This window comes from Pituophis catenifer, unplaced genomic scaffold (assembly GCF_029215685.1).
Source record: "Pituophis catenifer annectens isolate HBS135680 unplaced genomic scaffold, rPitCat1.0.hap2 SCAF_14, whole genome shotgun sequence".
Lineage (NCBI taxonomy): Eukaryota > Metazoa > Chordata > Lepidosauria > Squamata > Colubridae > Pituophis > Pituophis catenifer.
This window is the reverse complement of record NW_027256894.1, coordinates 15,770,100-15,791,902: the sequence shown is the minus strand read 5'-3', so window position 1 is coordinate 15,791,902 and position 21,803 is coordinate 15,770,100. Positions and strand designations below refer to the sequence as shown.

The window sequence follows — 21,803 nt, the reverse complement described above, 5'->3', positions numbered from 1 at the left end:
TACGATCACACTGGCATGATGAAAATCAGCAGAAACATTTTTATAGGCGCATCCGAGAGCAAGTTGAGGTTAGAGATACACAGAGAGTGACCTCTGAGTAATATACAAAGTTCACTCCTTTCTGACCTACACAGAGATCTTCAGCTTGCACCTCAAGTAAACAGCCACTCTGCCATTGTAAAGGATGCACGGATGCGGTGAGTTGAGAAGTTGGCAAACGTATTTCAGAAGTAGAAGACTTAACATTGAAAAAGGGCTCCCAAACTCCAAGATGATAAGATAAAGGAATGTTTGGGGATTGCTCAGAGTATCTGCTACAACAGTCACGTTACATCAGTGGTGAAATCCAAATCTGTTTACTACCGGTTCTGTGGGCGTGGCTTGGTGGGCATGGCAGGGGAAGGATACTGCAAAATCCCCATTCCCTCCCCACTCTGGGGCCAGCCAGAGATGGCATTTGCTGGTTCTCCAAACTATTCAAAATTTCCGCTACCGGTTCTCTGAATTGCTCAAAATTTCCGCTACGGGACGTGATGATGTCCAGGTGGGTGAGCCTCCCGCCGCCACCACTACCAATTCGCCCGAACCAGATAGAACCGGCTGAATACTACTCCTGCCTTGTGGGATGGGAATATCCTCATTTTGCACATGATCAGAGATATACCCAAATAGAAACCATTCTCACAGCAACAACAATCTATGGTTATACAAGCTATTAACTTTTAAAGGTTCCAAAACATGTAGAATATAACGATATTAGCAGATCAGTCTGGAGGTTGCAGAACAGCTTTGTTCCAAGGTCATCAGCACTATCTCTAAAATATTGACCAAATGAGTTAGGCATGGCCATCTCAAAATCTAGGCATAAATGTGCAATTGGACTAAAAATCAATTTTCCACAACTTTCTAAAATTATTTAACAACATAATTAAAAAAAAACCAAAAATAGTAACAAATTCAGAAGCACTATAGTTTCCGTCTGTTGCTACATATTGAGTTATAGATGTCTTCCGTCAAGGGTGCGTATGCCTTCTCTTTATCATCCCCAAAATATAAGGCATCCTTGACAACTGCCGGATTGAATCCTTCTTGTGCTAACTGCACTTTCCGGTATTTAAATGTTCCAGTGACCTCAAGAGCATCCTATTAAAACAAGAAGAAACAGCACAGCAATGCTAAATTGCGTAAAGGTCTTTAAAAAGAATGACTCTACTCTTCCTTTCCAAACATAAGGATTTTTGTTTCCCCGTTATGCAACTACTTAAATAATAACCCATCATTAGAGTATAATCCCAGGAGTGGTGCGGTGGCCTAGAGGTGGAGCTCTCGCCTCATAAACAGGAGGCTGTAAATTCCATCCTAGGTAGAGGCAGGTATTTCTCCCTCTGGGCACACTGAGAATATATCTGCTGAACAAAACTCCGCATTGGCAACAGGAAGGGCATCCGGCCAGTAAAACACTCTATTAGCTCCATTCAGTTGCCCAGACTCCAAGGGATTATGGCAGTGATGGCTAACCTTTTCTGGACCGAGTGCCCAAAGTGTGTGTGTACATGTGATTGTGTGCGTGTGTGCCCAAATCCCCAAAATGCAATGTGCATACGTCCCTCCGCACATACCCCCACGCCTGTGAATGCCCACTATACGTGCCCCATCCCCAGTGCATGCACGGGTGCCCCGCATGCCCCCCACACATGTGTGCGCCCTCCATACGTGCCCCCCAGCACGCGGCCTGCCCCCACGCATGCATGGCAGAGACCCAACAACCAACTGGCTGACGGGAGGCATGTATGCATGCATGGCGGAGCTGAACTGCGGCAATGGTGTGCGTGCCCACAGAGAGGGCGTTGCATGTCACCTATGGCACACATGCCATAGGTTTGCCATCATGGGATTAGGGGGTCGTTAAATGAAGATGATTAGAGTATAATCCCAAGGCCATAGCTCAGTGAAAGGTTATTCTTGACATCGGTAATGGATCTGAAAAGGACTCTTGGGAAGCCTCCTTGAACATGGCATCTGTTGTGGCCCATCAGTGGCCTGTGCAGTTAGTAGCTGTTTCTGACAGCGAGGAGGCTGGTGTGGTGCTGCTCCAGCAGCCTGTGCAGCTGGCACCCGAGTCGGACAATGAGGAGGCTGGAGAAGATGTGGTGCCAGAGGCGGGGATTCAGCCAGGGCCTTCAGAACCTCCAGAACCTCCTTTAAGTGAAGAGGACGAAGAGGAGGAGCCTCTTCTCAATGTATGAGTGCGCAGAGCTGCGAAAAAGCAGGAGTGGCTCCTCAGGAGGAGGTCTCCTCGAGAGTAAGGCTTGGGGCTAAATGGCCACTCCCCTAGCCTATTTAAGGAAGGATGACGACTGAGGCAATTTGCAGGAAACAACTTCGTTCAAATTCCTTCCCGTCTTGATTACAGAAAACATTTGATTTGGCTCTTATTTCTCTCTTATCAGTTTTCCTGCAAATTGCTTCTGGGCATTCTGCCAACCACAGTAAGATTATGGTTATCTGAAATACTGTGAACTGAGTTATTATTCTTTGAATTCTTGTCAGCTGTTAATGAAGTTAACAGCCCTTGTTCAGAAAAGACTGATTTATTGTACTTGTGTTCGAACAACTACTAAGAAAGCTCATTAGTAGTCTTTAATTAGTAAATTAAGGTTTGTACGGACTTTGTGTGTGCTGCGTTCTTTGGGGTCCGTAGCTGGGGCAGAATAGCATCCATCAGACATGCTGGAAGTTGAACTATCCAGCACTGTGTTTCTCATCCACAGCAACTTCAAGATGAGTGGATTTTAGCTCCCAGAATCCCCCAGCCAGCATGCTGGCTGGAGAATTCTGGGAGTTGAAGTCCATACCACTTAAAGTTGTTGAGGTGGAGAAAGACTGGTTTAGCATGGGTGCTGGGAATTCAGAGGATTGATCCCAGGACACCTGGAGGGCATTGGGAGAAGAAGCCTCGGGGAATCATTGGCCCTCAGTGATTAGCCGTTGAGAACTTCGAATGGTCACCAAACGAATTGGTTGTAAATTGAGGACTACCTGTATTATAGCACAATGGGAGACACGCAAGTTCTGAGATCTTTCAAACGATGCAATACAGTCCCATCCATGAAAATTTTCGTTCTCTAATGGTTTTCGTTCTCTAATGCAAAGACTGCCACTTTCTATCCAATTGTGAGATATAGAGTATAGATGGAAGATGACCCACCTGAATCCTCACAAAATAAGGTCTTGCGTAAAGAGGCAAGTAATCTGTCACGTGTTTGTAGAGAATTTCCCCATTAAATTCACAACCATCTGCTAGTCGGATGGATGCCATGCCTATTCGGCCTTCGTGACCTACAAGAGAATTGCCATTAATATTGTGTTTTCTCAGCTTTTTTCCACTCAGTCTACGAAACTCGTTTTTTTGTATTTAAATTTTTTTCAAAATCAAAGAGGAAATTTTAGGCAAATGGACCAGAAAACAAAATTTTTCTCAAGGATGTTCATAGAATATGGTTAAAAAAAGTCAAGATATCATCCATAATGATGCAATTGAAATTCTTCCTTCCTTCCTTCCTTCCTTCCTTCCTTCCTTCCTTCCTTCCTTCCTTCCTTCCTTCCTTCCTTCCTTCCTCCCTCCCTCCCTCCCTCCCTTCCTTCCTCCTTTTCCTTCCTTCCTTCCTTCCTCCCTCCCTCCCTCCTTTTCCTTCCTCCCTCCCTCCCTCCCTCCCTCCTTTTCCTTCCTTCCTCCCTTCTTCCTTTTCCTCCCTTCCTTCCTTCTACTCTCCATCCATCCTTTTCCTTCCTTCCTTCCTTCCTTCCTTCCTTCCTTCCTTCCTTCCTCCCTCCCTCCCTCCCTCCCTCCCTCCCTCCCTCCCTCCCTCTCTTCTCCCCTGGAAGACACTCTGTTTTTGCTCCATACCTGGCACGGGTACACCATACACATTCACCTCCTGAATAAAGTTGATCAATCCTAAAATATCAGCAACTTCTGTCGTGGCCACATTTTCTCCTTTCCATCTAAGGGAACAGAATTCATTTTAAAAAGCACAGAATAAAGCAACACTACGACTGTCCTAAATGAGTCCCAAGCACCTGCTAGAGGGGGAAACTCAAATTTAAGAATTGTATCAGGGGGACCGGGGGGAGGAAGGCTATCAATCCAGAGCTGATCAATCAGTCATTTTCTAGAGTCAATGAACTATCCCAGAAGATACAACTCAAGCAAGAAAAGATACATCCTCCACTTACGGAAGGTTCATTCTACCTTGGACAGCAGCTTCAGAGGATGCTATTGCTAAGAAGTCAAGTCCAAACTATAGTTTTGGGGTGCCATTAAATACTGCCACGTGTGGCTTAGACTCCCACATAATATTTTAGACCATTTGACTACAAATTCATACCCTGTTTCCCCCAAAATGAGACATCCCCTCATAATCAGCCTAATCGGGCTTTTGAGCGCATGGCAATAAGGCCAAACGTTTATTTCAGGGTTCAAAAAAAATATAAGACAGGGTCTTATTTTCGGGGAAACACGGTAGTGCTCTTTCAGCATGTTGGAATTGACTGACTGACTCTTAAATATTAAACTACAACTTCAATGCTGAAACAGAGGCTGCCACATTTCAAAATACAATGATCCATCTATACTTATTTCCTGCTGACAGAAAGACAAAACAGAGACAGAGAGAGAGAGAAAGAAAGAGAGACACAGAGAGAAACAAACCGGAATGTGTCTCCAACTCGATCATGGAAATAAATAAAGTTGTCACGATCAATCATTAAAAGGTCTCCACTGTTGAAGTAGACATCACCATTCTGAAAAACATTTCTTAGCTTCTTCTTTTCGGTCAGGCTCTTCGATCCGGCATAACCGCTAAATGGAACCAACTGGGTAATTTTGCAAACTAACAGTCCCACTTCACCTAGGAGGAACACAAAACTCAAACAAAACCATAAAGAAAGTCTGCTGAATAGTAACACTGACTGCCTGAATGCATTGTAGGCCTTCCTGCAAAAGTTCTGTAATTGACAAAAATATAGCAACAACAATGAATATTTCATATTGGTCCATATTAATACCAAAGCAAACTTTTTCTTCCCACCCCCAAAGTTAACATACTCCATGTGGCATTTGCAGTACCCCAAAACTAAATTAATATTTTCCATCAGAATTCTGGTGCAAGATTTTGAGCAGGTTTACAGAAATCCTAAGAGAGATTTAAAGAACTTGTATCCACATACTGTATATTCATATAAAAAAATCTACTTGGGAATAATAGTCTACTCGGGAATAGACCATAACTTCAAAGTAATCCAGTTTTTACTTTTAGCTCTGATCTGCACCAACTTAAATAAGGAGGCAGTCAGGAGCTCCAAATATTTAAGCATCTCCTTGAACATAGCTAAATGTTGAAGTGCATCATGAACTTACTTCTTGATACCAAGACTTGTTTGTACAAGATTGTAAAAACCTTGATGTGTGGTGGCACTAGTGATGCTTTGCTTTGAAATCTTAGATTAGTAAAGGTAAAGGTTCCCCTCGCACATATGTGCTAGTCGTTCCCGACTCTAGGGGGCGGTGCTCATCTCCATTTCAAAGCCGAAGAACCAGTGCTGTCCGAAGATATCTCTGTGGTCATATGGCTGGCACAGAACGCTGTTACCTTCCCACCAAAGGTGGTCCCTATTGTTGTACTTGCATTTTTTACGTGCTTTCGAACTGCTAGGTTGGCAGAAGCTGGGACAAGGAACGGGCGCTCACTCCATTACGCGGCGCTAGGGATTCAAACCGCTGAATTGCCGACCTTTCAATTGACAAGCTCAGCATCTTAGCCACTGACCCATCGCGTCCCTAATCTTATCTTAGATTAGAGGTCTCCAAATTTGGCAACTTTAAGACTTGTGGATTTCAACTCCCAGAATTCCTCAACCAGCTGGCTGGGGAATTCTGGGAGTTGAAGTTTATAAAAATTTGCCCAGTTTGGAGACCCCTATCTTAGATCTAAGTTCTTACCCACTGTAAGTATTTTTGGCTGGTTGTAACATGGATAGTTTTGCTCCAAACTCCACAGAAGATGACAGGAATGTTTCTGGACTGTTATATAAGCCTATAAATGATGGTACCAATCTATTGCTGAGCCCCGAACTACAGGACTCCTTCTGCTGCATATTCCTAAAGATGTGATTGACTTTTAAAATCTGGATATTTAAGCAAAAGTTTCTGTTTTGCCTGGCTTTTCAAATGGACTATAGAGCATTGATTCTTCCTAAAAGCATAAAGACAGTTTGAAGCATGTTATCTGGTGCTGAATTTCAACGGCAATTAAAGATATCAAAACGTAGGTACCTTTAGGAACTTTTATGCAATAGCCATTTTCATCTCTGACAGGTTCATCTTTCTCCACGTCATACTTAATGAGCTCGTATTGTACTATTTTCTAAGGAAAGCATAAGACCATTGGTATATTAGGGGTTTAACACAGAGATTCAAATGTTTTTTTTTTCTTTGTACATTTGCAGTCCCTCCAGACAGGTTTAATCCCCTAATCATCCTGATTGTCTTCTCTGCATTCTTTCTAGAATCTCAACATCTTTTTTATAATGTGGTGACCAAAACTGGAATGCAGTACTCTAGGTGTGGTCTTACTAAGGCTTTATAGAGTGGCATTAGATAATAGATAACAGAGACGTATCTACAATAATGATGTTTTTAGTAAAGCCCCATACAAGTTGCTTTTCAAAGGAGGTTCCTAGTCGACCACCGATGGATGCTAGGAAAAAAAAAAATTGGTAAATACAAGTTAAAATAAATCTTTACTTTTTCATACCTTGTGGAAATAATTCAATCTTCCCACAGCTCCGATTTTCCCAGTGTAATTCGCAAATCCAACATTGCCTTCGGTGGCCGCATAAAACTCATAAATACGCATGTCTCCAAATCTTCTGACGAATTCCCTCCAAATATCAGCCCGTAAACCGTTACCCACAGCCAGTCTTACCATGTGGTTCTGGTCGTTGTCTTTCTAGAAAGAAAGAGATCACCATTTCAGAAGAGTATAAAAGATTTCTCGGAAGAGAACAAACAAATTAAAAAGCTTTCAGTCTCATAGTTAGAGAAGCATTCCATGCTGATTTACCAGCATGAATCACCTTTACTTAGGAACAGAAAATGATGTCCTGTTGAAGCTAGCCCAATATTTCTCAAGCTGTGTGATTTCCAGGTGTCTTGAGTTCAACTCCCAGAATTCTCAGCAGTGACCAAGGTCAGAATAGCTAAGAGCTGTTGGAATTGATCTCGGCTCATCTAGAGACTACCAATAAAGGAGAATATTTGTAGCTCAGGGTTGAAATGAAGGATCCTTGGTGCTCTCTGAGCTTGGTGGTTTTCTTGCAGACGTTTCATAAACTAGGTAACATCATCAGTGCTAATAAGGAGTACCGTATTTTTCGGAGTATAAGATGCACCTTTCCCCCCCCCTTAAAAAGGGGTGAAAATTTAGGTGCGTCTTATACACCGAATGTAGCCCCACCCACCCACTGGCCCTTACCCTTTGGCCTCTGCCTCGCAGCAGTTACCTCCTTGCAAGCAAACAGCAAGAAAAAAACAGCTCCTTTCAGCTTCAGCACAGCCTAATTAGAACAAGTTGATTGGCTCAGCCTCCCGACTCTTAGCTGATGTGCTCTCAGCTGTTTTGCGCAGGGCTCTGCTGTTTGCTGCAAAGAGGTAAATTGCTGGAGCAGATTTTTTTTCCTTGTGCTAATCAAGCTATGCTGAAAACGAAAATGAAAGTAAAGCAGGCTGTTTGCTGTTTGCTGTAAGGAGGCAAAATTGCTCAGAGGCAGAGGGAGATTTCTTTTTCTTCTTTTCCTCACCAGAAAAGGTAGGTGTGTCTTATACTCCGGTGCGTCTTATACTCCAAAAAATATGGTACCTTACTAGCATTGATGATGTTACCTCATTTGGGTAATCAAACATCCTTACTAGCACTGATAATGTTACTTGTTTGAGTAATGAAAGTTCTGCAAGGAAAAATCAACCAAACTCAGAGAGCACCAAGGACCCCTTGGATGTCCAAAATAAATCTAGGATTAATTCTTTTTTCCAGTCTCTAGACAGAGATATAGTAAGCTAAATTAGTGGCAAAAAAGGGACTTCCTCAGATAAAGTCTCTTTTCTCCATATAATAGGACAACAGGAATGTATAAAGCTAGTGATCTTATAACAGGATGTGATTTAGTCAGTCCCTCCCTCCCTCTCCCCCTCTTTCTTTCTTTCTTTCTTTCTTTCTTTCTTTCTTTCTTTCTTGCTTGCTTGCTTGCTTGCTTGCTTGCTTGCTTGCTTGCTTTTTCCTTCCTTCCTTCCTTCCTTCCTTCCTTCCTTCCTTCCTTCCTTCCTTCCTTCCTTCCCTCCCTCCCTCCCTCCCTCCCTCCCTCCCTCCCTTCCTTCCTTCTTTCATCTGGAAGTTGCCAAAGTAGGGAAACAGTAAACTGCACCAAGAAGAATAACTCGATAATCATCTACAGACGATGTAGATGATTGTACATTGAATATTATCTGTACATCTGATTCAATCGAAGACCCCTTCTGACGATCTTGATGTATGCACGCAAAATGGTTGAACGAGAAGTGAATCTTCTTTCTGTGCCCTCAGGGAAAAGCTTTAACGCCATTTGTGCAGGCGCAAAGCATGGCGTTAAACACACTTCACCAAATGTGCATTAAGGCGTTGAGTATAAGCACCTGGGAAGCCTTGTGTATTCATGGGTTCCATGACACTTTCTTACACACCATTGAGAATTTAAAAATTGTGTATTGTTTTAGTTAAATTTAGTTTACCCAAACTGGTAAAAGTGGCTAATTCTAAATAACTTGGTATGTTGAAGAGATGAATCTATCAGTTCGTTTGCCTTTTTTTTTTTCCTTCTTAGCTTTCTTAGCTTTCGCCCCCTTTTCTCCTTTGATTGTGGGCCTCTGAGATTAATTTTTCCATCTAGTAAAGTTTCTCTAGGGGGGAAACAGACTATTATCATCCTCCAGTTCTGCTGTTCGTTTGTTTTTTTGTTTCTCATTAATCCTTTTGTGTGTTAAGGAGAAAAATAAAAGCAGCTGCCATTAAAACTGGCTGTGTAAATAACCACAAAAGAAACACATTATGCCAGGGAGAGAGAAAATGTGGAACAAAATGGCTTGGATTTGTTGCTGCACATAAACATCTGTACAACATATATTGTTCACTTATGTGTAACTCTGCCCTGAGAAATTCATACCCATTTATTCAGATGTGGTAACCAATTACTACTATGTTGCATACAATAGTAGTATGCATGAATACTTCTGAAGGCGCAAAAGGAATCCTGTTTTTCCTGTTACTATAATAGAAATTGAGCAATATGCCTCCCAGTTTAATTGCCAGATAACAAAATCTTTAGTGGTTACCGATTTATAACACCTGCAGGCTAAGCATCTTCCACCAGTCAACGTCTCCTTGGATCATATTATCCCATCATTATCACAAATATGTGTTATTCAGTCTTGTGAGCACTTCCTTGGTTTATGCAACTATTGTACTTTGAACAATATGCTGGACAAAACATGGTTAAATATTCAGTATCGAAGGGATCCATTTGGCCAAAAGGGCAGTCTATTTATCTTAGATTGAGAAGGTGTTTTTGTGCTAGAATTTTTTCCCCCTGTGCACATAATCTGCTTAAACGTAACATTTATTGATTTCCCTGGGACAAATCATAGTATTAAAAAAATGTACCATCTGAAAATTCTGTAATTTCTGCAATCACAAATCTCCTGGATCACCAAAACAAATTTTGTAAGAATTTGTGGCCTTCCTGTCTCTTGCGTAACAGGAGAACAAATTAAAAAAAAGAACTGCCCAAAGAATTAAGGATATAGAAGCACAAAATGACATAGCTATCCATAATAAGATGGGTAACTTGAGCCTGTAGTACAGTGGACTAAAGCACTGTTATTAACAACTGCTGCTTGCAATTACTGCAAGTTCGAATCTCACCAGGCTCAAGGTTGACTCAGCCTTCCATCCTTTCAAAGGTAGGTAAATTGAGGACCCATATTGTGGGGGCAATAAGCTGACTTTGTATAAATATACAAAAGTATGAAGGCTATTGCTTAATGCATTGTAAGCCGCCCTGAGTCTCCGGAGAAGAGCGGCATATAAATTAAAGCAAAAAAAAAAATAATAATAATGGCTGAGCAAATACAAACGTACTTTTCAAGCAGACAGCTATTTGAAGTTACAACTGCCAAAACATCTTAGGGAGATATTTACGCGAGCGAGATTCGAACAGCTTGACACAATGGCCAGATATGGGAGATTCCATTCTATACTCTACAATGAGCGTCTCTGCATTTGCGGAGCAGCAGAGGTAGAAGATCTGGCTCACATCCTATTTGACTGTTGCTTGTATAAACAGGTGAGAGACAGGTAGCTTGGTCTATAAACCAAACGAATGACCCATTGGGATCCCCATATCAAAACAACTTACTTTATGTGCAGCCAAAACCTGAAAATAACATTTAACACAGCACAGGACTTAAACAAAATGATTCGGTTGAGATCTGCATACGTGGGACTGATTGAGGTAGATTGCAAGGGTGACACCGAAATATAATTTTATGTCATTTTACTCTATTTTATATATCTATGTATCAAATTATATTGTATCTAATCCTATAACTATTGTATTTTACCCTACTTTTATTTTAAACTGTTTGTATAAGATTTTAATGGTGCTATGTGTTTGCACCTTGTGCTTTGATATGGCCTATAGGCAGTGGTGGGATTCAAGTAATTTAACAACCGGTTCTCTGCCATAATGATTTCTTCCAACAACCAGTTTGCCAAACTGCTCAGAAAGTTAACAACCAGTTCTCCCGAAGTGGTGCGAACTGGCTGAATCCCACCACTGCCTATAGGCCAATCAATAAAGCTAACTAACTAACTAACTAGAAAGTAAAAGGAGGGGGAAAATACTTTCAGACTTGTAATTTGGTTTTAGATCCAATCGGAAAATTGTTCTGTTAATGTAAACTTGTACTAAATGTAATGTTAATACTCGCAGTTTGCACTTCTTGTCTAGATTAACTCAAGGAGCCAACAAATGCCAAGCTACCTGGCTTGAAATCAGACAATTAAAGCCTAATTAGAGAAATTCAATTTTTAATGATCAAGGGAAATTATTTCTGTTTGGTGTTCTGTCTGGTGTCCTCTTTGAAAAATCTTTCAGACACTTTCTCCCCAGTCATGTGGCTTTATGCCTTCTTTAAAATCAAACAAAACACCTCCAAAGATTCTTCCAGAATCTCTTGTTTCATAAACAGTTTGTTTCATAAGATTGAAAGATTGTTTTCATAAACCATTTGTATCTGTTTGGTTTGCAGATGACGGGGTTGTAAGCTGATATAAATATTTAGAAGTGTAAATTTCCACTCTTTATATTTACAGAAATAAACTTCTGTTTATTTGGAATTAACGGCTTCTCCCAATTGTCTTGAGCTGAGTGAATTATTTGCTTTTAATGCTTTAATGCATTTAGTTGGAATAGTTGTACATAGAAGGCAAGCACCCATTCCTTTCATTCCAGCTAGGGGTGAAAAATGTGGTTTGATGTTTATTGATTGAACATCATCAAACATCAAAAAAACGGGAATTGGCAAAAAGCAGGAAGCAAGACATGAACCACAAGGAAGAATTAAAAAAAGGAAGAGGACTCACTATTTATAACCTCCATATTATCTATCTGTCTACATCAAAAGACACAGAACATTCTAAAGCCGTTAAAAACAATATTGAAAGTAATTAGCATGCCCTGTCCCATAGGGAGTGCCCTTTGGATATTCCACTTTTAACCCTTTTATGCATATAATATCAGAAGAGCGATGGAAAGTAGGACACCAGGGATCTTCCTCTATTAGAAGAGAATATTCGTAGTTCCGGTTTGAACAGTAGGGTCCTTGATGTTCTCCAAGCTTGGTTGTTTTCTTGCAGATGTTTCTGTTGTGGTCCACCAGCAGCCTGCGGAGCTAGCAGCGGAGTCGGACAGTGAGGAGGCTGGGGAGGACCATGGGCCAGTCCTGGAGGCTGGGGAAGGCCCGGATGAGGGCTCTGCATCGGAGGCAGAGCTGGGACCAGGGCCATCTGGGAGTGATGTGCAGACTCCGGAGCATCCAGAGGCGAATAGCAGAGAGGCAGAGGAACAGGAGGAGCCTCTTCCTAGTGCACGCATGCACAGAGCTGCCAGAAGATAAGAGCAGCTAAAGCAAAAAGGACGACTCAGGAGTAAGGCCAGGAGATGTTTGGCCCCTCCCACAAGGCTTAAAAGAGCAGCAAAGGCTCTTGGGCTCTTTGTAGGAAAGCAACGTTGCTAAATCTGTTTTTCAGTCGGCATCTGAGCTTCGTGGGGCTTTGCCAAGAAAGGCCTTTGGCAGGGTGTCAAAGAAGATAAAGGTTTGTGATAAGCCAAAGGACTTTTTCTGAAGGACTTGTTTTAGAATTAATTTGGACTAAGCTGGGAATGAAGTAATTCTCAGCTGTTATAATAAAAGAGTTTTGTTTGAGACTAATGGTGTCCTGTAATGACCAAGCGAGCCTAAGTCATAACAGTTTCATGATCAAACTAGGTGATGAAGTGCACTGATAATATTACCTAGTTTGGTAATGAAACGTCTGCAGGAAAACAGCCAAGCTCGGAGAACACCGAAGACTGCACCTTCTTCTATTTTGCATGTTGGAAGTAATCCGTTTGGTGAACGGGGATGATGTATCCATCAGGGATAATGGGAAAGAGGTCAAATAAGGATTACCTTGGGCACATGGCATAAATAACGAAGCACTTCTCCAATGTACTGTATGACGGTCACCTTGTATTTTCTACAATCATCCCAAAACTGAGAAGCAGAGAATTTCGAGCGTAATACTAAGGTAGCGCCTGGGAATGAAGGGAAAATGGGAAATAAGTACACATTATATCTATCCACACATGGACATATGTTCTCAAACCTAGTGCTGAAGAAAAGTGGTCTACCCAATACCTTCTTTGTTGTCTCTTTGGGTGGATACCTCCAAGTATGATAGAAGTCCATGACCAACTTCTACAGTTTGCATTCAGCTCAATATCTATCTGTCGAGCTACTCAACTCCGCTGCAGAACAAGAGTCATGGTTGCTGAGGGACACTACTATGTGATTAAATACGTCCATACTTTGAACTTGGTTCAAACTTGGCAGGCTCGCTACGATATACAAGCTTTTGGTTTCTCTTCAGTGAGATGTTGGTGTTCTTACACAAGCTCTTACAAAGGCATAAACTTGGGGATTTTATTTAAATTACACTGTATGAGTAAAATCTGAGGCCATAAATAAAGGTGAACAAAATGATAAGATAGATAGACAGACAGACAGACAGACAGACATGATAGATGAGAAAGAAAAAAAAGAAAGAAAGAAGAAAAAAGAAAGAAAAAGAAAGAAAGAAAAAGAAAGAAAAGAAAGAAAGAAAAGAAATAAGGCAGGCAGGCAGGCAGGCAGGCAGGAAGGAAATTACTGATGAAACTCATTCATGGCATGAAACAAATGAGTGTTTGTAATATAATTATTTTAAAACCTAAACCATGAATCCCTTACTGGCAATATCAATTGTGCAAAATGTGACTTCCTTTCAGAAAAAGACATCAGCCAAAAGAAATCAATTTTTCTCCTCATCAAACCAGCCTAGCCCGTTTAACAATAAGATAGCTGCCTGTAAGGTCTACATACTGAGCTACATAAAAAGGGTAGCACAATCAAACTTAATAAAACAATCGATCTTAGATTAAGATATGATTGTGACCCTTTCTGATAATATGGAAAGGAGGGAGCTAAATTTTTCCTCAGAAGAAAGCTCCCCAGGGTAACACACTTAGAATACTGGTTTGCTGGTGTAAAAGTTTTTTCCATTCAGACTATCCACATCGTGTGAGGGGAAGAAGAAACCTCTTCCCTGAGGCCCTTGTGCTAATCGAGACAGTTGTTGACAGTTCCCCCACGCCCTTTTATGGCCTTTCAGTATTTCCTAGATTTTGGGCTATAGAATTTATAGCGAAAATTAACAGGGAGGAAAAATGAGGAGCAGGTAGACAATTTCCTTCCTTTTTGAGTAAAAATGGGTGCCGAGAGGCAAATTGGATGGACCATATTTAACCCGCAATGAAATATTTTCATATAATTCATTAAGAATCTTCCTAGAAGAAGGTTCTAGATTCATCCAGTGCTTCTTCCTGAAAAGGGATAGATAAAAGTGGAATACCTTTTGAACAATTGGTATGCTTTTCCACTAAGTCAGTGTTTCTCAACCTTGGTAGCTTGAAGATGGGTGGACTTCAACTGTTGAAGGTTGAGAAACACTGCACTAAGTGTTTAAGACTATGTGATTCAGTGGCTAAGACGCTGAGCTTGTCGATCAGAAAGGTTGGCAGTTTGGTGGTTCGAATCCCTAGTACAGGTCTCCTGAGTGAGCAGAGGTTTGGGCTAGATCAGGGGTCGGCAATCTGTGGCTCTGGAGCCACATGTGGCTCTTTCATCCCTCTGCTGCGGCTCCCTGTCGCCGGTCAGCTCCACAATTGATAGGGCTTTCAGTTAGGACAGGTAGAGGAAAAAGGATGCCGTGCTAGGAGGACACTCTATGATGGAGGAACCAGACTTCTGGTCAGCAGAGGAAAAATGACGCCGCACTAAGAGGAGACTATGATGAGGGAACCGGACTTCCGGTCGGCTCCAGAATTGAACGGGGGCTTCCGGTTAGGACCTTTGTGGCTCTTTGAGTGTTTTAAGGTTGCTGACTCCTGGACTAGATGACCTCCAAGATGCCTTTCAACTCTGTTACTGTTACCTGTTATCTTGCTGATCTAAAACATGTTTTTTTTAAACAAATATATATTTAGGCTTCTTACCTTGCAAGATGCAACCATTTAGTCCAAGCAAGAGGGCAGAGCTGTGATATAAGGGCAGAGTGGTATAAATGATGTCCTCCGAAGTGACGCCACTCAGTGTGATCAAACTGCAAGCCAATAATACACGGAGATGAGTAATCACTGCTGCTTTGGGGAGACCTATGTGGGGAAAAAAACAGGTAAGTTGACTTCCCAAGCTTGTGACCTGACCCTTTCCTTTAGGGAGGCCATATAGTAGCATCTGTGCACTGTGACATTCATCATTTAATTTGGGGATAGATTGATTCTGTCTTTATATGTATATTTTTGAAAGAATATACACGAAAAAGCACTTTATCATGTTGAAAGGAGTTATTCTAATTTAAACAGCAAGTCTTAGAGAAATCCTATATCTATCTATCTATCTATCTATCTATCTATCTATCTATCTATCTATCTATCTAACCATCCATCTATCTATCCATCTATCATCTATCCATCCATTCATCTATCCATTCATCTATCCATCCATCCATCCATCTATCTATCCATCTATCATCTATCCATCCATTCATCTATCCATTCATCTATCTATCTATCTATCTATCTATCTATCTATCTATCATCTATCTATTATCTATGTCTCCCTGTCTCTCTCTCTCTCTCTCCACCCACCCACCCATCCATCCATCCATCCATCCATCCATCCATCCATCCATCTATCATCTATCTATCTATCTATCTATCTATCTATCTATCTATCTATCTATCTATCATCTATTATCTATGTCTCCCTCTCTCTCTCTCCACCCACCCACCCACCCACCCACCTATCTATCTATCATCTATCTATCATCTATCTATCTATCTATCTATCTATCTATCTATCTATCTATCTATCTATCTATCATCTATGCCTGTTTCTCTCTCTATCTAGCATCCTCTCTCTATCCATCCATCTATCCAATCTTCAGTATTTCTGTACTTTCCCAAGTACACATGAATTTACCTGGGAGTATTTAATTTATTGGATTGAACTTCTCAGTAAAATATGTTAAGAGTTGTCATGCAAGTCCTGCTCCTTAGCTAGCTTTGGCCAAGGTGATGTTCTCCCAAATATGTTGAATATCTTCCATCATTCCCAATCACCACGTCCAATTTTTTTTAAGGAAGCGGGAACCGATTTACTTTTCTTTTACTGTACCTGTAGTTCCAGAGGTATAAATGTACATGGCAGGGCTTTTGAAAGTGACATCTGATCTCCAAGACTCTGGAACAGCCTCATCTGAAGCAGCTTCCATCTTGTCAAGGAAACTGTCCACCCCTTCAGTGTCGGACGTTCTACTTAAGAAATAAACAAGCACGTTTTCTTGCTTCAGGGTAGGCAATATGTCTTCAATGGATGCTTTTAAGTCTTTGAAGAGAAGAAGAGAAGTTATCGCATTAAGAAGGAAGTAGGGAGTTGATTCATTGGTACCTGTGCTTTCTTACTTTAGATCAGTGTTTCTCAACCTTGGTAGCTTGAAGATGGTGGACTTCAACTCCCAGAATCCCCCAGCCAACTCTGGCCCCAGAGTGAGGTGGGAATGGAGATTTTGCAGTATCCTTCCCCCAGGAGTGGGGAGGGAATGGGGATTTTGCAGTACCCTTCCCCTGGAGTGGGGTGGGAATGGAGATTTTGCAATACCCTTTCCCCAGGAGTGGGGAGGGAATGGGGATTTTGCAGTACCCTTCCCCTGCCATGCCCACCAAGCCACACCACACCACACCACGCCCACCAAGCCACGCCCACAGAACCAGTAGTAAAAGAATTTGGATTTCACCACCGTATTCGTCACTATTGCAAATGAAGTCTTTTCTTTCACTGGAGTCATCGGTTTTACCATCTCAGCCAATTCCATTAACTTCACCATCCACCATTTTGTGTATGTATGTACGTATGCATGTATGTGTATGGTACAGGTATATATTTATGTTTGTGTATAGCATGTGTATATGTGTGTTATGTATGTGTTTGGGTAGATATACACTGTCTCTTGAAGAGCAGGCAACAGAATTTCATAGGCCAGTGTGCTCGCAGTAAAAAAAAATGACAATAGAGTTATCTTATCTTATTTTGACGATACATTTGGAGCAGTATTAGCCATTGAAGTTGCATAACGCCTTGTCTTCATTGTACCGAAAGGGCCCTTGTGTGCCAGTTCATTCTGGAGAGGGAGGGCTGCCCTGCTTCCCCCGCCTTACCCATCTCTAAGTGAGCTAAGCTATTTCCTAGGTGAGGGTGATTCAATATCCCAGGGAATTTCTTTGCTCTTTCACGCACTGTTTTTTTTTTTTTTTTAAGACTCCTATAATGACACGAACAATAATTCTGCGGATTATTCCTGCGCTTCTGTTCTACGGCTCGTGAAACTTTGCCAAAAGAGCCACGGTGGCATTGTTCTCTTTTTGGAAAGCTTTATCAAGAGAATAAGTCATTAATAATATGCTGCAGCTTGTGTAAATCAATCAGCACAAAGAGCTGGCAAGGCAGACGGTATCGGTGCTTAGATCCCACAAGTTCTGATCTGAAGGAATATGCAGAAAAGGGCAGGTTTCATCTTAAGTGCCATGGTGGGCTAGATCAGGGGTAATCCCACCAGATTTTGGGACTACAATTCCTATAAGCCCCAATATGACATGACCGTTGGCATCCAATGTTGTAATAATGCAGTTGGAAAATATCTGGTAACCTATTATTACAAAAGAGTTATTTATGTGGTTATTCATTCCAGTCTGAGTTACCCTTTGGACCCGAATGTCCAAAATAAATCTAGGATTTATTAATTAATTCTTCTTTTCAGTCTCTAGACAAAGATATAGTAAGTTAAATTAGTGGCAAAAAAGGGGCTTCTTCAGATAAAGTCTCTTTTCCCCATATAATAGGACAATATGAAGGTACAAAGCTGTGATCTTACAACAGGAAAGTGATTTAGTCAGACTCTTTCTTTTCTTTTCTTTCTTTCTTTTCTTTCTTTCTCTCTCCCTCTCCCTTTTCTTTTTCTTTCTCTCTCCCCCTCTCCACTTTCTTTCTTTCTTCCTCTCTCCCTCCCCCTTTTCCTTCCTTCCTTCCTTCCTTCCTTCCTTCCTTCCTTCCTTCCTTCCTTCCTTCCTCTCTTTCTTTCTTTCTTTCTTTCTTTCTTTCTTTCTTTCTTTCTCTTTCTTTCTCTCTCTCCCTTTCTTTTCTTTCTTTCTTTCTTTCTTTCTTTCTTTCTTTCTTTCTTTCTTTCTTTCTTTCTTTCTTTCTTTCTTTCCCTCTCTTTCATTGTACATATACAAAAAATTGCAAAACAAAACTAGCTATTGATGAAAATAAAATCTCTGAATTGAATTAGTCCTCCAAACTGCCCAAGTGGATATCTGTTGAATAATATGGGGTGCCTCCAAAAATATTCCGATGGATTCAAATACTTCTGGACGTGGTATTTCTTTCCAAAACGATCCAGACATCTGAATCATATCAGTTTTCAGAACCAGAAGTCTGAATCCAATTATACTGCAAATTCAGACTGAAAACCAGTATCAAATTTTGCCTGATTAAAAACATCCCTCTAAGAGAGTCCACAAGGTCTCTGTTCCCATGAACAGGTCTCACTCTACGGTTTGTCTGGTAGAACTCTGAACGTTCACATTCTTCTCTGAAACTTAACAAATGATGCACCAGGCCAAGCAATCACATTTTCTGTGCATTTTTCTTTTCCAACCTTCTGGCTTGCAGGTGAGAAGGATGAATAAAGGTCTGCTCGCTTTATGCTTGTCTTTTTTGGGAACTTTAAAGGTGAGGGACAAATCCCTCAAGTCTGGCAACTTCAATTCAACCTGTACTTCAAAGGACTGGTTATCACTTTTAAAACCTGAAATGGCTTGTGGTCAAGTTATTACTGGGACTGCCTCTCCCTGAGGGTATCTGCCTTTCCCGCCAGGTTACATAGAATGGATTTGCTCCAGGTCCCTTCTTTTAAATGTGATCTAGTGAGAACTGGAAAGCTCTCTGCAACAGCCCCTGCCCTGTAGAGTGATCTTCCCCTTAGATCTGGCAGCCCTCTTTCCTACCATTTTGGAAGGCTTTGAAGAATTAGATTTTGGTTTTCCCAGTTGCAATTTATGGCTGTGAAAGCTGGACCATAAGGAAGGCTGAGCGCCAAAGAATGGAGGCCTTTGAACTCTGGTGCTGGAGAAGAGTCCTGCGAGTCCCTTGGACAGCAAGGCGATCCAACCGGTCAGTCCTAGAGGAGATCAACCCTGACTGCTCTTTAGAAGGCCAGATCCTGAACAGGAAACTCAAGTACTTTGGCCATCTAATGAGAAGGAAGGAAGGACTCCCTGGAGAAGAGCCTAATGCTGGGAACGATGGAGGGCAAAAGAAGAAGGGGACGGCAGAGAACGAGGTGGCTGGATGGAGTCACCGAAGCAGTCGGTGTGAGATTAAATGGACTCCGGGGGATGGTAGAGGACAGGAAGGCCTGGAGGAACGTTGTTCATGGGGTCGCGATGGGTCAGACACGACTTTGCAACTAACAACAACAACTAGCGTTGGAATAGAGTGAGGCTGGGATCCAATAAAGGTGTGGTAAAGTGTTTTGTTTGGGGTAGGGTGTGGTGGCGCAGGACTTTATGTAATGATTTCATAGTTTTTCAGTGTTTTCGCTGCTGTTTTGTGAGCCCCCCTTTTTTTCTGGGTTACAGTACCTAAGATATTATAAGTCTTTTAAAAACAACATCAATACAGTTAAATCAATGTTATCCCAGGTGTGTCTCATGGACTGCATTTACTTTGTTTCCGGTCCAACATCCCTACGCTCAGTCTTTCTGCTTAGCTGATCTCCATGCAGAACAGAGGGAAAAATAGTTGCATCAAGTAACGAGAAAGAAAAACTGGTGCAATTGTTCCGTGACATATATGAAGATATAGTCTTGTGTCTTTCAGTACAATTTAACACCTAATCTGAACGGTTGATATGGAGAATGAAGCTGCACAGATTTCAAATCAATGAAATAGAAATTAATCAAAGAAAGTACCAACCTAAAACTATTTTTTTTTCCTGACAGAACAATTAATGGGTGGAATGACTTGCCTTCAGAAATTGTGGGTGCTCCAACACTGGAGGTTTTCAAGAAGAGACTGGACAACCATTTCTTTGAAATAGTATAAGGTCTCCTTCTTGAGCAGGGGGTTGGACTAGAAGACCTCCAAGGCCCCTTCCAAGTCTGTTTATTTATTTATTGTTTATTTATTGGTTCGATTTATATGCCGCCCTTCTCCAGAGACTCAGGGCGGCTTACAATGAGTTAAGCAATAGCCTTCATACTTTTGTATATACCTGCTTAGTAGGGCTTTTGGCCCCCTCCCAAAGCGGTGTTCTTTTTTTTATATAAAGTCATCTTATTGCCCCCACAATCCGGGTCCTCATTTTACCTACCTTGGAAGGATGGAAAGCTGAGTCAACCTTGAGCCTGGTGAGATTTGAACTCGCAATAATTGCAGTCAGCTGGCAGCTAAGTGCTATTTAACAGCGCTTTAGTCCACTGCTCCACCAGGCTCCTTATTACTCTGTTACTCTGTTAATCTGAAAATCCCAAATTGGGGGGGGGTGTGTAGATTTGGAAGTTCTCCCTTTAATACATTTCCCTTTCTATTGGGACGATTCTGGGACCAGATGGACAGCAAGGATGGGAGAAGGTTCCCATGAAGTTCTCATTCTCCGATTCCGAAAGGTTTAAAAGCCCCAGAGAACAGGAGGCTCCCCCTTGTATGGACCTGACCCACCTTCCCTGGCCCTCAGAATTGGGGGCTGGCTAGGAACCCAGGAGCCGGTCTCTCCATCGCCAGGTTCTCTCCAGCCTGGAGTCGTCTCTCCATCGCCAATCCTCTCCAGAACTTTCCCACAGTCTCAACCTCACACCTGCACCTAGCTGGGACTTGAGGGGATGGAGACCCAACCCCCAACCCTGGAGAAGGGAAAGGACACCCTGTCCTCACCTGGGTCGGCCAGCAGGACCTTGGCCCCGCTGGCTTGAAAGCTGTGCACCAGCGACGGTCCTCGGATGTTGCAGTTGAGGCAGGCCAGGGCGCAGCCCAGCTTGGCGCAGCCCAGCCAGATCCAGAGGTAAGCGGGCTGATTGCCCAGGTAAAGGGCCACTCCGTCGCCTTGCCGGAGCCCGGCTTGGTCCCGCAGAGCCCGCGCCACCTGGTTGCTGCGCCGTTCCACCTGCCGATAGGTGTAGACTTCGTCTCGGAAGAGCAGGAGAGGCTTCTCGGGCGCCCGGCGCGCTCGCTGCCCGAACACCTCCAGCAAGGTGCGCGGAGGCCGCCGCGTTGCGCCCTGCCTGGCCCGCCGCCCCACGGCCATCAGCTTCAAGAAGAACCACAAGTCCTGGAAGAAATAAGAGCACGCCAGCCTCCCCAGCAGCGGCAGGAGCAGCAGCCCTGCCAGCGCCGTGCAGAGGCCCGAGAGCATGACAGGTGCTCCAGTGGCGCCGTCCCTGCTGGCCGAGCTGGCGACAGGTGTGCTGAAGAAGCCACCGGGGGACCCAGTGGCACCGGAGGAGGGGCGTGTCCAGCTCCTATCCCCTCCCCATCCCTCTCTCGCCCGGACGCGCAGCAAGAGGCGCAAAGTGCGCGCAACCGAGCCTCTGGAACGCTTTCCGCGGTGACCAACCTTCCAGCTAGGTATCCCACCCCCTCCACCCCACCCGCCCGCGAGAAAAAGTTTCCCTTCTTGGTCTGTCTCTCAACTTCCCCCTCCCCTGCCTTTACACAGACAGGTAAGATTCTGGTGGCACCTGGAAGTGAGAAGGTAGCGTCTTTTAGCAGTAACAAGAGTTGGAAGGGACCTTGG

The 21,803-nt window shown here is 42.7% G+C and overlaps 1 protein-coding gene across 1 annotated transcript; it reads right to left on the bottom strand.

Annotated features, from left to right (window-relative positions):
- Positions 1-966: 966 nt before the first annotated feature.
- On the bottom strand, positions 967-21,422 carry SLC27A2 (solute carrier family 27 member 2). The gene is made up of 10 exons (XM_070953488.1): positions 20,945-21,422; positions 16,130-16,339; positions 14,947-15,105; positions 12,824-12,948; positions 6,816-7,010; positions 6,335-6,425; positions 4,712-4,910; positions 3,908-4,005; positions 3,209-3,339; positions 967-1,143 (listed from the first exon to the last, which is right to left on the bottom strand). Exons 1-10 carry the CDS (start codon positions 21,420-21,422, stop codon positions 967-969), a joined length of 1,863 nt encoding a protein of 620 aa, XP_070809589.1.
- Between the last annotated feature and the right edge of the window lie 381 nt (positions 21,423-21,803).

Excerpts from the sequence above, each read along its gene's own strand:
- SLC27A2 (XM_070953488.1), bottom strand. The coding sequence starts at position 21,422 with ATGCTCTCGGGCCTCTGCACGGCGCTGGCAGGGCTGCTGCTCCTGCCG. Across the intron at positions 15,106-16,129 it reads TTATACCTCTGGAACTACAG|GTCTCCCCAAAGCAGCAGTG; the intron begins GTACAGTAAAAG and ends TTCCCCACATAG. Across the intron at positions 4,006-4,711 it reads CGAGTTGGAGACACATTCCG|ATGGAAAGGAGAAAATGTGG; the intron begins GTTTGTTTCTCT and ends CTGTTCCCTTAG.